The sequence below is a fragment of the Mus pahari genome, chromosome 21, assembly GCF_900095145.1.
Source record: "Mus pahari chromosome 21, PAHARI_EIJ_v1.1, whole genome shotgun sequence".
Lineage (NCBI taxonomy): Eukaryota > Metazoa > Chordata > Mammalia > Rodentia > Muridae > Mus > Mus pahari.
The window spans coordinates 24,874,281-24,890,168 of record NC_034610.1 but is presented as its reverse complement, the minus strand read 5'-3'; the positions used below and the strand labels follow the sequence as shown (position 1 = coordinate 24,890,168).

General features: G+C 55.9%; 1 protein-coding gene across 2 annotated transcripts in view; it reads left to right on the top strand.

Annotated features, from left to right (window-relative positions):
* The first annotated feature begins 462 nt into the window (after positions 1–462).
* Mdga1 (MAM domain containing glycosylphosphatidylinositol anchor 1) overlaps positions 463–15,888 on the top strand; it is a 56,928-nt gene continuing 41,502 nt past the window's right edge. Inside the window, exon 1 of one of the 2 annotated variants that reach the window (XM_021221534.2) lies at positions 463–1,489. In XM_021221534.2, the coding sequence (XP_021077193.1) occupies positions 1,423–1,489 (67 nt within the window). In that variant the 5' untranslated portion in view covers positions 463–1,422. The remainder of the gene's footprint in view (positions 1,490–15,888) is intronic. The other variant, XM_029533066.1, reaches the window with a different exon arrangement.

Here is a 15,888-nt window from a genome sequence, read left to right as displayed (position 1 = left end):
AGAGAGAGAGAGAGAGAGAGAGAGAGAGAGAGAGAGAGAGAGAGAGAGAGAGAGACTGAGAGAGACTGCTTCCCCCAGCCCTGTTTTGTTTTCTCTAATTGGTCCTGGGGGAAGCAAGGAAATTGGACAGAGGCTGGGCCGGGCGAGCTGGGCTGCCTTTAATTGGCTCCCTTTTTTTTAACTGGAGGGGAATCAAACAGGAGAGCGAGCGAGCGACAAAGGGTGGGAGAGCGAGAGACCGATCGCGGAGATGGGAGGAGGGAGAAAGGGAGGAGGGAGAGCGGGAGGCGGGGAGGTGGTGGTGGGGAGGTGGAGGAAGCGCGGAATGAAAAGCTCGGAGGGACCAGAAAGCAGCACAGCGAAGCCCAAGTTGCGGAGCGAGCGGAGCGCTCCCGCGGCCCCGGAGCCGGAGTGGCCGCCGTGCCCCGGAGCCCGGCCCGGCCCCGCCCGCTGGGGCCCTCTCCGGCCCAGGCCGCCGGGAGGGGGGCGGGGACGCCCAACTTGGGGCGCGGCGCAGCCCCGCTCTCCCGAGATCGCGGAGCCCGGGAATGCCACGGCGGCGGCCAGACGGCGGGAGAGGAGCCGGGAGAGAGGAGGCGGCGGGCAGCTCCTGAGCCCGGGCCTCCGCAAGAGCGCGAATTATTTTCAAAGGACTCAAACTTTCCTCTTTCTCTTGCTGGTTGCGGTCCCTCTTGCTTTGGAATCGTTCTCTGGATTCCCGCGGGGGCGCCGGGACGCGATCGCCTTCCCCGGATTCCTCGGCGGCGGCTCGGCTAACTTCGCGGACTCGGGGACCCGGAGCGCTCGCCCCGCTACCGAACCCAGTTCTCATTGCTCCAGCGCACCAGAGGACGGGGACCTGGGCGCCCTCGCCTCCGGGAAGGGCGTCCGGCCCGGCTCCCTTGGGTCGGGCTGCGGAACCCTCCACACCTACTGCAGGACTGGAGCCAGCGGATTAACCAAAGCAGAGCCCCGGCCTCCTGGCCTGGCTCCGCGGAGGGGCGTCCCCTGGGCGGGGAAAAGACAAGTTTGTCAGGCATCGGTGGCCTGTTGGATCGGAGCGCTGCCGCCGCAGCAGAGAGGTGCCCCCGCGCTCAGCACCCTCGGTGGACAGCCCTGGGGACCCAGGACTGCTCGGTGGCCGAGCTTTCTGGGCCAGGGAGCTGGCTGCTGCGCCCGGTGCGCAGAGGCTTCAAGGTCTGGGGCAGCGCCCCCTGCGTCTCCACCCGGGCAGCCGCCCTGTGGGAAGAGGACAGAGCCGAGTCGCGGCTTGCTCAGACTCCTATTCTCGGTCGCCGCCCTCTCCGTCGCGTCTCAGGGAAAAGGAGGGAACGCAGAGGGCAAAGCGGTGCCCCGGTGGATGCGCCCCCCGCCGCCTCTCAGGCTGCGCCGCCTCGCGGGGATGAAGCACTGGCCGTGAAGATGGAGGTGACCTGCCTTCTACTTCTGGCGCTGATCCCCTTCCACTGTCGGGGACAAGGAGTCTACGGTAAGAGCCAGCGTCCCGCTCTACCGTGGCGGAGCCGCGCGGAAACTTTACAAGATCTTGCTCAAAGTGCGCGCTGCCGGGGCTTGGTGGAGCCCTGGGTTTGCACTGATGGCCGCGTCTCCTTCCTCGCCTGGGCGCCGGGAGACCGAGCAGGCTGCTCCCGAGCCCAAGAACCGGTCCTAGGCTATTGGTGTGAGGCTGGGGGATGCCGGGGTGAGGGCTCGGCTTTCCGAAATCTTTCCAGGGGCTAGAGAGATCGGAAGTCTTGGGAGAATAATACAGTGAGCTCAGAAGAGCCCAAGCTTTGGGCTGGGGCAGCTGTTCCCACGGAATCCTTTTCCTCCCTCTGCTCAGCCTCCTGAGTGGAAGCGGGCGATGAGCGATCCGGAGTTGTGCGCGGCTGTTGGGCGAGAAGCTCTCCAGCACCACGGCCCTGAGGCTGGCTCGCCTTCTCGGCAGTGGCCACGGCTCGATCGCCTCTTCTAGCTTCTTAGCGGTCTGAGCTGATGCTGGGCATCCCTTAGCCCAGGCGCCTACTGTTCTCGGCATCCCTTTTCAGACCTCTCCTGAGCCAGCTCTTCCTGTCGCTGGTTCCCAACCACAGAACCCCAGCCCCAGCTTCCTTCTGCCTGCTCGCACACACAGACACATTCAGCCACAGTCCTCAGGAAACGCACACACGGCTCGCACCCATCCGGCTACGTGTCTAAACCCTGCCTCCCGCCACGCAGCTCTGCTCTTGGATGCCCAAGACAAGCTCGGTCGCGCCATGGAGTATTCTGATCACCTTTTCTCCACTCCATGCCGCGGGTTTCCCCACCGAAGACTCCTTGGTTCAATACTACCCAGGGTCATCCTCCCGACGTGCACAGCACAGAAAGTCAGTCAGTCCCCAGAGCCCATGGCCCTGACTTTGCGTTCTGCTCACCGCAGGGTGGGCTTTGTAGTTACTTTCTAATGATGTGTGGCTGGGGTGGGCAGGATTCTGCCGCTTTCTCCGGGGCTAAGAATCTAATTATTCTCTTTGAGAGTGGAGGGTGTTGGACCCAGACTGTGTGGATGACAGAAGTCATATCCCCTGGCTACTAGCTTCAGGACTTGGGTCTCTCACTGTGCCAGGCAGGAGGAAGAGCGTCCCTGGGTGGGGGTATCTGGAAAGTATACGCTCCTGGGCTCTAACAGCTTGGGCTTAATTCCCTGGTGAGGCCGGCCCAGGCATCCAGCCAAACTCTGCTTCTTAATTAGTTTGTGTGTCTCTTACTGCCTGGCCCCTGGCATAGGCCAGAAAAGGCAGGCAGGAGGGGTGCTGCAAGAGCTGGGCTTTATGTATTGGGGGTGGGGGGCTATGAAACAAGGCAGGGGAAGACACCAGAGGCCTCAGGGTTCCTGTTCTCCAGAATCACTGAAGATACCAGCAGCTCAGTCACCGCCACCTTCAAGGGGTACCCCAAGTGGCTACTGTAACTTGCTCACCCCCCCCCCAGGTGCGGGTCTGTCACCGGCACCTTTCTCCTTCATCCTTGGGCTGGTCTGATGACACTATCTTATGCTCTCTGGCTTGGGTTTCTCCATCTTCATCTGGGCGGCCTGATGTCCATTTAAAGAGTCCTCTCTGGGTTTACTTAGGAGCCCCAACAACGAGGACAGAGGTTAGGGAACAAGAACTATGGTCTATGTAGACCCTCATTTTCAAGCTTCTCTGTCCCATCTCTCATATGCTGGGGTCCTTGATGCTCTTGTTACAAGTCAAGCCGGGTAGATACACTGGGTCCGCCAGCCCCTCGTTCTTCAGGGGCCCCGCCTCTCGTTCTTCAGGGGCACTCTTTGCTCCTGAACTTAGATACCCTGGCTCCAGGCAAGGCTGGGTTGTAGAGGAGATTGCTGAGTGGGATATCTTTTTTGGAGGTGAATGGGAATCAGGAGAAATAGGAGCTGGGGTGGGGGGACAATGTCCCTTGCAAGGTTACAAAAGCTTGGTGACACCTCAGCAGGGTTGGAACTAAGGAGTGTGGTGAAGAGCCAGGATGTGTTCTACCCCACCCATTTCTCTGAACCCCAAAGCAGATGAAGCAAATGAGCAGGAGTGTGGAAGTATACAGGGATGGAGATGTCTACCCTGGCCATCCACCGCAGCATCCAGCCCAGTCTGGTACCCGGCACCCTGTAGGAATGCCAATGAGATTGTTTGAGTGTGTGAAGGGCTAGGGTTAGGGCAGGCTGACAATGCTTCGTGAGATTCTCAGGTGTCTCCAGAGCTTGGTATTCACCAAGACGGGGCTTTAGTTTAGGTTGCTGCTCAGAGAGCATGAGGCCCTAGGCTTGCAGCCCCAAGAGAGGGAAGAGTCTGAAGTGCTGGGGTTCACTAGCACGGAGGAGGGAGAGGTGGGATGTTAGTGTGTGCTGGGGATAGACTTCAGCTGTGCCGCCTTTCTATCCCGGGCCTGTGCTGCTGCTGCTGGGGATTGTCTCATAAGGAGGGCGAGACCAGGGGAGGAAAGAGGAACAGGAACGGAGCCTTTGACGTGGGTGAGGGTCAGCCCGTCCTAGTGGGAGACAGCTGCTCAGAGCCCTAGGCTCTGCATCCATCCCCGCTGGGTCCACGCTCAGCTCTAAAGCTGGCCAGCAGCAGCAGGACTGGGGAGGCCCTCACAGTCTGGCCTAGGCTCTGGCATCCCACTGGGTGGCTTTGCCTTTCTTTGGGGCCACAGATGCTACAGTGGCCGGGTGTGGGACCAGATGGTCCATTTGGAGCGGGGCCTGCTCCTTCCCTGCTTCTCAATCTCTAGCCTAGTTTGTTGTTTTCAGGGCAGATCCTATAATCTGCCTTCTGCCAGGCCAGCGTGTGTGTGTGTGTGTGTGTGTGTGTGTGTGTGTAGAGCTGAGGTGGGCCTCAGAGAGGTCTAGTTCTGTGACAAAGACAGTAGGCTGGTGAAGCAGAGGTACCAGGCTCTATGAGGGTAGAGTCAGAGACTCTCAGAGCAGTTAGACTTCCAGGCGGGGCCGGTGAGCAGGGCTCAGCTTAGTACAAAACCACAACAAACCCCTGGATTATTTAATATGCAGGAGTGGGAAGTGACATTCTCCTTAAGACAGGTTGTTTGCAACTTACTGGGGGAAGTCAAAATATTTCACCAAAGGTGTCATCAGAAACTACTATCCTATGCTAATTTTTGTGGGAACATGAAGACAGATGTTGAATAATTTGACAAGAGCAACATCGCTTACAGAATTATCACCAAGTCAGGTTCTCCCCATCTCTGGGGAATGGGGGTGGGGGGAGGAGAGGAATTTCGGGAACTGAATTTCCCAGTGTGGGGTTTCTAGTATCGAGGTGGGTGGAGACACTTGGGACTTTCCCCTCTTGAGTTCCACACCCCTGCCTTGAAAGCGGCTGTATAAGCTGTTACCTGGAGAAGCAGGTTCTGGAAGCAGGTTGCTCCTTGGGTCAGCAGCAGGCTTAGGTTTTCCTAACTCCCCAAGGAAGGTCCCGCCTACTTTTGTCCCCTTTCCAGTTTCATTCTTTGTTGTAGACACTGCCCGAGGCAAAGATTGTTTCGTGTCCACAAATCCAGGCTATTTTGCCTGTGCTGCCTGCCTGGGGGGCTCCCCACAGGGTCATTCTACACAGCTCCTGGTCTGCAGGCTGGGGTATCCGAGTATCACACATGGGTGAGGGTCTGGGGTCTGGAAGCTAGATCGGAAGGGATTGTGAGAATAAGGCAAGTACCCTTAAGGGGCAGTCTGGGATTATCGGAGGGGCCTGCGTGTAATTGGTCAGGTCTAGCTCCGAGCTGCTGATGCCGGGTGGCAAAGCCTCATTTAGAGCCCTGTATTAGCTCTGCTTTGCTGGAACACGAAGGGCTGGTCGGGGGGCTCCATAGGGAGGTGGAGGGAGCTAATCACAGCCGCCAAGGCCTGGCAAATGAATGATGCGGGAGATCGATACCTGGGGTGGGAGTGGAAACCAGGCTGTGGTAGCAGGAGGGCTGGCTTCTCCTGGTCGCCCAGAAGGCATGGAGGGACCTGGGAGTATTAAGGCCCAGGGGGAAACGTGTAGGATCCTATCCTCTCAACCTGTTCCCCACAGGAACCCCACGACTCTTTCTGTGACTGGGTTCAGGAAGAGTAGACCAGAAGGTACCTCACCCACAAAAGTTGGGGAGACTTGGGATGGAATTTCAGGTCTCTCAGTCTAGAAAAGGCTCCACTTCACCTTCTCCCTGCCCAGACACCTCAGTTTGAGTAAGTCCCTGATGCCTGTAAGTCAGAGAGGTGGGGTGTTACTCCACCCCTCGTTGTAAAGAAGGTGCTGTTCTTCCAGACATCGCCAGCAGGGGGCAGGCTTGGCCACCATATCGCCGCTGCTTCCCTTTCTTTGCTGGCCTCCTCACCCCGTTACAGAAGAAGGAGACGCACTGCCTGGGGTGGAAGGGGGCTGTCTCCAACTCCCACATACCTGACTCAGAATCCAAGGACACCCACCATGGATAAAGCCACACTTCCTGCCTTTTCAAGATGACTCGGTTCCTCTCTGGGCCATCGAGAACTTTGTGGGACTCCGCTGAGCTTGTGGGGCTCTGGCTATAGTAGGCGGTGTGTGGGGAGGGGTCTGATACCTCTGCACAATTGCCTCTTTACAAACCTAGGTACAGTCCCTGGCCGGCATCTCCTTTTCTGCTGTCAGAAAACTAGGGGCCCGCATGGCATTTAATAGCTGATGCAGGAGGCAGGCGAGAGCCGTGCTTAGCTCAAAGGAATGGATTTTATTTATTTTTAAACAATGGAGTCTTCCTTTTTTCTAAGACTGGATATCACATGTGCTTTGCAGAACAATCAAGGAATACACGAAAGTCTAAGAAAATAAAACTCAGCCCCCGTGCACCGGGTATGGCTCTCCCTAGCATCTTTTAGTATAGAGAGAGTGACCCATTTCGGGGAGTATCCTTGGTGAAGGTGATGGCCAATCACAGGCATGGTGGTAGCCCCGTGCCCTGCCAAGGCTTGACCTGACTGTGGCCTTCATTTCCCAAGATATTCTGAGAGCCCACAGGACGCCTGGCATTGTCCTTGAACTGAGGTCCAAGGTCATAGGTAACCTACTCGGGGTGGCACAGTTGGTAAGAGGGGGTCCCCGGTGTTGGTCCCATGGGCCTTCTGGGTAGGGAGAAGTAAAATGAGGAGTGATGTTTTTGGGAGGGAGGGGTATCTACTAAAGTCTCCACCTCTGGTAAAGCTGGTTCTGGGCTTGACATGAGTCATGGAAGGAGGAAATAGTGCCACAAAGATCCGATAAACCCTTCATGGCAAAGACAACATGGAGACCCTGGATAGAGAGAGGGTTGCCCTGTTGGCCAAGCATTGATTGAAAGGAAATCAGGGCTGTGACGACCAGAAGGCCAAGGGATGATGATGGTGGTGGTGGTGGTGGTGATGGTGATGGTGGTGATGATGATGATGATGGAGATGATGGAGATCATGAATATGCATACTGTCTCCAGCTTGCACCAAGCCTCCAGGAGATATAGACTCCTCAGCCCATATCACCCCTGAAAAAGCCAAGAGGTTCAGAGAGATGGAGTTGCAGCCCCTGCGTGGGGCCCAGAGTTGTGGACTGCAAAGCCTGTGATGGTGGGTGGCTTGGGAAGTCGGGCAGGAGGGACTTGGCAGGAAGGGAAATGGTGATGTTTACTGTGTTTGAGGGGGCAGTGTGAAGAGATTTTCTGGGGTCCTTGCAGGGCACAGAGTTCTCTTGAAGCTTTGGTCTGGCTGAGCAGCTGGGTGAAGGAAATAAAAGAACTGAATCTAAGCGGATTTGGGAGGTGGGGTCAAGACCCGCTCTTGTTTCTCCCGGAGTTTGCATGCCTACGGAGGGAGACTGACCACAGCACGAGAACATGCATGTAATCCATCTTACTGAGAGGAGTGTGGTACAGACCAGAGGGCCGTGGTGGCTGAGGATAGGGGCCCCAAAGCAGAGAACTTTGCCTAGGGAGGAAACTGCACGGACAGCTACAGAAGCCTTCCAGCTTGGGAAACAGCCAGTGCAAAGGCCCTGGGGCACGGACAAAACGTGGCTGGTTAGGACAAAATTCAGGAGTCCGTTGTGAGGAAGAAAAAGTGCAGGAGGAGGAAGGAGGGGAGCAGACAGGGTCTGAGAGTCACTCAGGTCAGATGTCTGGGGCATGGAAGGTTGTGTAAGAGTTTAAGTGGGATGGGGCACGGTGGGGGGCCTAAGAGGAGAGCAAGGGGGAAGTTTTCAACTGAGTCCCTTGAGGGAAGGGAAGGGGGTGAAGTGGAGATCCTGCAGAATGCGGTCACGAGACTAGAGCGAGGCAGGGAAAGAGATCCCACGGGGACAGGAGCTGACAATGGCTCGCGGTTTGCAGTTGGGGAGCGGGCTCACAGTGGGAAAAGGCAGAATAGAAAGCTGTTGATTAGACAGATTTGGGGCAGGAGAATGAAAAGGGCAGGGGGCTGGGTTTCTGAATTGCTGCTTGGTCCTGCCCCAGCATGAAACCCCAAGAAGAGAAGCTGTCCAGGGCCAGCCTTCTGTCAGCCAGCAGACGGGCAAACAAAGGCCTAGGCAAATAGCTTTAATGGTTGGGGTTTTGTTTTGAGGTGGACTGGCTCCGTTGTCAAGAATGACCTTGAACTTCTGTCCTTTCTGCCTTTGTGTTGGAAGAGCTGGGAGTATTGAGGACCGAACTCGGGGCTTTGTGTATGCTAGGCGAGGACTCTGCCGACTGAGCCACGAGCCCAGCCACTGAGTGTGGTTTTGAAGGGAGCTTTGTGCATAGGTCAGGTGGTGGGTAGGTTGGTGAGTGAGGAGACTGCAGATCAGGAGAGGTTACTATGTGCCTGGATTTATGTCTGCAAAGCAATATGGACATCACCAGAGAAGGGATGTGGCCGTGGGGCCAGTGGCTGAGGCCAGGGTCCTGAGATGTACCCATGTCTAGGGAGAAGAGAGGGAGGAGACAAAGCCGATCTCATTTGGGAGGCACGTCAGCACGGTGGCTTGAGAAGGGATGGGGGACCTGGAAGGCAGGGGTGGAGTTGAGGGTCACTGGGTGAGGGAGAGGAGGAGGTGTCTCAGGCTTCACTGAGGGCTGGAGGTCCCCCCCCCCCCGCTTTCCTCAGGAGTGCCTTGGTAAAACGCAGGTCTAGGCTGTTCCTAGCAGAGACACTGGCTGGCACCGGTGGATCGCTCTTTGCCTCGCAAGGGCGATAGGCAGGCGGTTGGGGCCCAGTGGGTACCCGGCTGCCTCTTCGAGGAGAGCCTTGGTTTCTCTGTCTGGAAGGTGGGTTTGCCACTTACGGCTCCTGGGGTTCACAGGGAAGCCTCCATGGGATGCCAGGACTTTGGCAGCTTTGAGGTGAACTATGGGGACTGTCTCGGGACCAGAGGCCGTGGCAGCAGACAGAGGGACGTCCCCGAGTGGGGGCTGTACGGAAGCAGAGTGTTGAGGTAGAAAGTAGCAGCCGCACATTTGAGAAGTGTGGAGGACTGTGGGGGCCTGAAGTGACTCTAACCTGAGTCCTGCTCATCTAACCCTGGGTGGTGGCTTCAGCACGCGTGGTGGCTTCAACATGCGTGGTGGCTTCAGCATGCGTGGTGGCTTCGGCACGCGTGGTGGCTTGGGAGAGGCTACCCCAAGCTCTCTTTTGTTCCCTTCCGGCCCCAGAGCCAGCCAGGATGCTAGGATTATTTGGTGGGTTCGAAATGGTGAGGTGGCTTGTTTAAGTCTTCAGGAAGTTATCCACAGTGCAGGTTGGACAACCCCCCCCCATATCCCCCATACCCCTACCCCCCCACTCCACCCCCTGCTGCAGGAGTTCTGCAGACAGGAAGCCCTGAAATTGGTGCTTTGCCATAGAGGCTTCCTGGATGAACAAGGTGGGTGCAGATACATCAGAGCAAGTCAGGCCTAACTGCATCTTCTCCCTGGGATGTCGCCAGGGCATGTCTGGGCTTCCAGGCCACTGCTCAAGCTGAGGGTCAGACAAGCTCCACCCCACCCTGGGGGTTTAATGCAGTCCCCTTATTATTCCCGAAGCCACCAGCTGCGGCCTTTTGGCTTGGATGGTTCTCAGAAGACTCGGGCCAGGAGATCGGGGTATCACTTTATTCCTGTCTTTAACCACAGAGCCTCCTGACCCCAAACCAGCTAAGAGTTGAAAGGAATGTGTGTGTGTGTGTGTGTGTGTGTGTGTGTGTGTGCACAAGTGTGTGTGTGTGTGTGTGTCCCTAAGACGCTCCCCACAACCCTCATTTTCCAAGTGGAAAGGTTGAGGGTCAGGCCGAGTGACGTACCGAGGTCCTATAGTCAGCAGGTAAGTGGTAGAGTTGGGATTTGAACTCAAAGCTGCCCAATGACAGACTTCATGCCTGTCTGTACTACATCACCTGTGAGGCTCCTGTGGTACTGCTCAGCTGGTTTGTTCCCTAGACTTTCTTGGGGGGGATGGGTTGATTCCTGAAGCTGCACGAGGAGCCCTGGTGTCCTTCAGGGACCATGTTTACCTATGAAACACTGAGGCTTCAGTCTCTGGCTCCTCGGGTCCAGGGGATGCTCCAGGCCCTTTCCACCTCTGGGTCTCTGCTTAAGCAGCAGTCTCCGGATTTGGCTGCACATAAGATAACCCAGGACAGCCCAACATATATCAGTGCCCCCGAGTTGTCATGCGCACTGAAATCACCATGTCTGACATTTTGGTCAGTCTTTTTTGTAAAGTTCTTTTTTTAAAGAAACAGACAGGGTTTCTCTGTGTAGCCCTGGCTGTCCTGGAACTCGATCTATAGATCAGACTGGCCTTGAACGCAGAAGTCTGCCCGTCTCTGCCTCCGGTGTGGTAGGACTAAAGTTGTGCGCCAGCATCATCCAGGAAGCCTCCTTCCTCTCAAGAAGCTTTCTCAGCAGCCCCCAGGTGGCTTCCGTTTACATTGAGCAGCCTCAGGTTCCTTGGCCGTTTTAAATGTAAGAGAGGCTATAGTAAAAATGAAAAGGAGACAGATATGGGGGTAGATAGGTGGAAAGCGAGACACCAGCCTCCAGCCGGCTGCTGTCCTAGTTGGGAGTTTGCGTGTGTCCATGTCAGGGGTCCTTCTCAATTGCTCAGCCCCTTGACCTGCGACTCTCTGAGTCTTCCAGATGGCGCATGCTCAGAATGTGAATACAGCCCTCTCTCCCTTTATCTTTTTTTTTTTTTAAGATTTATTTTATTTTTAGTTATGTGTCTCCGTGTGTATACACACAGGTACAGGTGCCTTTGGAAGCTAGAACAGGTAGGTCATCAGGTCCCCTGGGGCTGGAGTTATAGTTGACTGTGGGTGCCCGATGTGGGTGTCCCGACCTCTGAACTTGGGGCCTCTGCTTAGGGCAGCAAATGCTCTTAACCACTAATCATCTTCCCAGCCCAAGCCTGGCCGCCTCAAGCAGAGCTGTGGGTGGGGCTGGGGTGGGGTCCCGACGGGGTGTGGCCTCAGGTCACTCAGATTCGGATCTCTGAGATGGAGTATAGAAGGAGACTTGAGACCAGAGGTGGCGGCAAGGCCTTCCAGCTGTGTAGCAAGCACCTGCCCACCACGGCACCATCTTCCTTTCCCACTTGATGGAGAAGGTCTGAGTGGTGTGAATGGCCACACTTCACCCGATCCCTCTGCAGACCTCCCTCAGGTGAGACAAGGCCTTGAAGAAGACCCAAAACAAAGCAGGCAAGTGACTTGTCTACAGTCACTCAGACTTTCCTGTAAGGGTCTTGCCTGGACTCCTGCTTGCTTGTGGCTCTGTCCCTTTCCCCAAGTGACCCCCCGGACCTCCCAAGCCCTCTGTCCTGACTCAGAGGCTCTCCATGGAGTTCGCCTCCACTAGCAGGTGTCTCATTTCAGCCTGAACTCTGTAGCCTGGAGAGTGGAAGCTCCCTGGCTTGCAGAAACAGATCCTGAAGGGCTGGGAAGTCCTTCTGAGGTGACCCAGTTCATTTGCTAACTTCTAGGGAGCCCACTCTCTCATGAGACCATAAAGCTCCAGTACAATTTCCTGTGCCGTTCTTTGGGCCTTCCTTTTGGGAAGTTCTTGCCACTGTCTGACTTTATTTCAACTTGATAGAACATAACCTGATGTCAGAAAGACCCAGAGCTGAGTGCGCCCGAATCTGTCCTTGGCTCCGCCTTTTCTCATCTTGACATCCTGACAGAGGCTCATTTCTCCAGCTCTGAGTGGAATCCTGGGAGGGAACTGAATTCCAGTGGCGTGATCCCTTGGGTCCGGTTCTAATGCTCCAGTAAGATGCAGGAGAGCTTGGGGAATGTCTGGTTATCGTCCTGCATAAGTGAAGGACCTGTGTAGTGAGGCTGGCTCCCCATAGAGCAACTGCAGAAGCACTAGAGGGTGTGGCAGACAGGGCTCAGCCACACCACTATAGCCTCATGCAACCCAGCACATCTGGATCTCTGTAGGAAGAGAGCTGAGATCAAAGAAGAAAAGTGTGTGAAGACCACACAGCCATCATGTGACCAGGCTGCCATCTATAGCCATGTAGAGGGACTCTCTCGAATCCTTCAGTATCCTGCATCACTTTTTTGGCTTGTCACTATGGTATTAATGAATTCCTGCCTCTCCCCGCCCCTTGAACTCCATTCCAAATCTCCCACTGCCTCATTGTCCCCCATCCCCATGGGGTGATGTGCTTACTTTAAGTCAGGAGGGACGGATGTCAGAAGCCTTAATGGAATGCTTCCTCTTGGTGGGGCGGGATGGGAGCTTGTTGACACACTTCCCACAAGATCCTCCATCCAGCAGTCGGCAGGGACAGCACCATCTCCAGCGGGGAAGGCCTGGAAGCTATAACCTTTGCTTGAAGCTCAGGCCCAGTCCCAATGAGTAGGTGGTTCAGGCACAGGGGTATCCAGAGGCTGCCAGTGTTTGGGGTAAGGGAAGGGGTTGGTTAGACACAGTGTGAACACGGTTATAGCCATGATGCTACAGCGGGGGACACCGCAGGCCATCACAACTCCCTTGGAGCTCAAGTTTTGGGTAGCATGGGTTGAAGCAGGTAAGTGAACTCTGGAAATGAGGGCTACCTCTTCCCTGAGGGACCCAATTAAACCAGTTTTCCCCGTGTCCTTCTGGAGAGCTCCGGTTAGCCACTTCTCTTCCTGGGCTGGGGCCACACCCACCTCTGCTTCTCCGTTGGCCTAGCATCTTCCCCTCTGTAGGACTGTTGTTAAGGCCGACCTCTGAGTCCACCGGGCACAAAGGAACATCAATACTGGCTGGGATGGTCCCAGGCTCCACAGTGAATGGCTAGAGGGACACGGGGCACTGACAGCAGGTACCACCCCTCAGCCTGGCCTTTGTCCATGGAGTGCCACTCTGATTTGATGAGCTGAAGGCCCTGGGCTCAAGCCTCTTTCTGGAGCTGCTCATACCAGGGCGTGGGTTTCTCCTCAGTCAGTGGTTCTCAACCTTCCTCATGCCGTGACCTAACTTTAACACAGTTCCTTGTGTTGTGGTGAGGGCTGACTGTTGTGGCTACTTCAGAACTGTAGTTTTGCAACTGTTATGAGTCATAATGTAAATATCTAATATGCAGCTGGTCTTAGGTGACCCCTGAAAAAGGAGTCATTCAACAACCTCAATGGGGTCGCGACCCACAGGTTGAGAACCATTGCCGAGGTCCCCCCCCCTTTTTAAAGATAAGGGTGAGCCTGTCTTTGGAGGGGACAGGGTTAAGGAGTGGTGAGGACAAACAGGGGTCCCCGGGGTACTTTGAATAGCGCTGCAAGTGGACCCCAGCTCTGAAGAATTCAAAGTCAGTCAAAACGGGCGCGGCACCTGGCCCAACAGACTGAGTTTTGAGGTCTACAGAGTTCTGTATCTTTAAGGAGTTTGCTGTTCTGCACCCTGAACAGTTGCAGTTTTCATAGGGACCACAGAGGAACACCTCTGGCCTTTTGGGGTGCTTCCAACTGGGACCCCAAATGAATTCAGCACTTAGTGAGTACCCGCTGTACATCACACATAAATGCTACACACGGCCTCAGATTTGCTTCATTATGCTAACTCCATCTTTCAGCCGCAGAAACTGGTGGCCAGGTGAAGAAAGCTGGTGGCCTTGTTCTGTCTCCTCAGTGGGACCGGGCTCAAATCGACTGAGACGTGATGTGTGTGTGTGTGTGTGTGTGTGTGTCTTTGACATGGCAGGATAGCCAGCAGATGTGAGTGCCTTTCCAAACTACCTCACTCCTGGGATATTCAGAGGTTACAGCAAGCTCCGCCCTACCTTGCCTTAGCTTTTCCAGACAATGTGGGCCGGTAGGTGCTGGCTCCTGAGTCCCAGAGCCAGAACACCCCTGTGTGGCACCTTCTTTTTACTTTGGGAGGTGAGGAGGAAGCAGATGATTGCCTTCTCCCCACCCCCCACCCCACCCCGCCCCCCAGTTCTGTTGGAGGCAAACATGAGATTGGTAAGTGTTTCTCACTGTGGACCCTGACAGCTCTTGCTGCTTCACGCGGAGCCTCTTATCTCTCTCTCATACATGGAAATCTGGCGGGCGTGTGTGAGTGTGTGCGTGGACACGTACTGGTGCTGCATACAGATGGACAGATGTGTGCCCTGGGGACCTCCCCGGGGATTCTGAGCGGCTACCTTTGTCTCCGGCCCTCCAACAGATTGTGGTTCCTGGCAGCCACCAGGCTCAGCCCCAGCACCCCGGGTTCAAGCTGTCTCTTTTTGGCTCTGGTCCCTGATGGGCAGAGGCCCTCTCCTCTCCCCCACCAGGAGGCCTGGGGTGGGGGGGCAGGGGCAGGCCGAGGCTGGCCCGGAGCTGATGGCTAATTTTCCCGGCCGCAATCGATCCAGCAGCTTCTCCCGAGTCTATTAGCAGTCGGCAAGTGAAAATATCCCCCATCGAGAGCCCTGACCTGAGACAGTGAGGGATCCATAGCAATTTGTTCAAACAGAGGAGAGCGATTCCTTCTCATTTCTATTCCAATTTAGTCCAGGGAGACAGGGGTCAGGCTGGGAGGCCAGAGCTGGACCCAGGCCTTGTCCACCAGGTCTCTAGTGCCAGCCAGGGTGGCAGCTGGTGCTACCCATAGTTCCTGGGGGAGCTTGGGAAGGAGGCCTGCCAGCCTTCCCGGCAGGCTTTGCTTGGCTGCCTGGGCCTGGTTGTGGGTTTGGTTTTCACAAAACACAAAGACACCCGCCAGAGCCTCATTCCCAGGCACCAGGCCCTGTGCCAGGCGTGCGCTCACCCAGGGCACCCTTGCCAGGAAAGAGTCTGGGCTGGTGCAGGACCACAGTGTCCCCAGCTGGGCCCAGCAGTAGACTGGGGGAGGGGTCTGCCTTCTGAAGCGCCATGGCCAACCGGTTGTGGACAGCCATGGCTCAAAGGGCAGCCAGCACCTTAGGGCTCCTCTGCAGCTACTTCCTGACCCTGGCTCCTACTTTGGGCTTGCTCAAAGCCAATGTTTTGCTGGTGGCCTAGTCAGGGAGTCTCTTTCAAGCTCCTTCAATAATACCTGCTTCCAGGGCTGGGGATGTAGAGCCGTTGGTAGAGTGTTTGCCTAGCATGTGTGGGTTGCTGGTTAGATTCCCCCCACACGACATAGACGGTGGGTGAGCACACCTGTGATCTCACCACTTGGGACATGAAGCATGCGGTCCAGGAGTTCAATGCCACCCTTGGCTATGTAGTGAGTTCAAAGGCAGCCTGGGCTACCTGAGACCCCCTATCTTGAGAGAGAGAGAGAGAGAGAGAGAGAGAGAGAGAGAGAGAGAGAGAGAGAGAGAGAGAAAGAAACCTCCTTCCCCCCAACATTTGGTAAACACCTAGTGTGTTCTGGTCACCGGGCTAGAGAAATCCCTCCTTTCCCCATCTTCTTCAGTTTCTCCTGGTTGTTCCTTTTGCTCTTGGGCATATCTTGTCCCCTCAGTCATCTGCCTGGCCCTCCTCACATCCCCCAGACCCCTTTCTTATGACTGGGGAGACCCTAACGACTGAGGCTTCTGGACTGGGGCTACTGCAAACCCTTTCCAGGCTCTCCACATACAGGCCTCCCTCAGGTCCGGGCCTCTCAGAAAGTGGTGCCATGGCAACCAGAAAGGAGGCTTCTAGGAAGGGTTGGCCAAATGGCCCCACATGCATGGAGGCCCCCTCCCTCCTCCGCAGCTTCCTTCCCTCCTTCAGAGCCCCAGGAAGGGCAAGAGGGGAGAAGATCTTCACACCGCGGTCTCAGCGGCTGGCAGCTCTGAGGTCAGCTGCTGCACGTGACTTGCCAGGCTCAGGTGATACCATCAGCGTTTAATTTCAGCATCACGCAACTAAATATACCACATCAGGTGAATAATATCTCTCTTGCTCGAGGTGTGTGTGTGTGTGTGTGTGTGTGTGT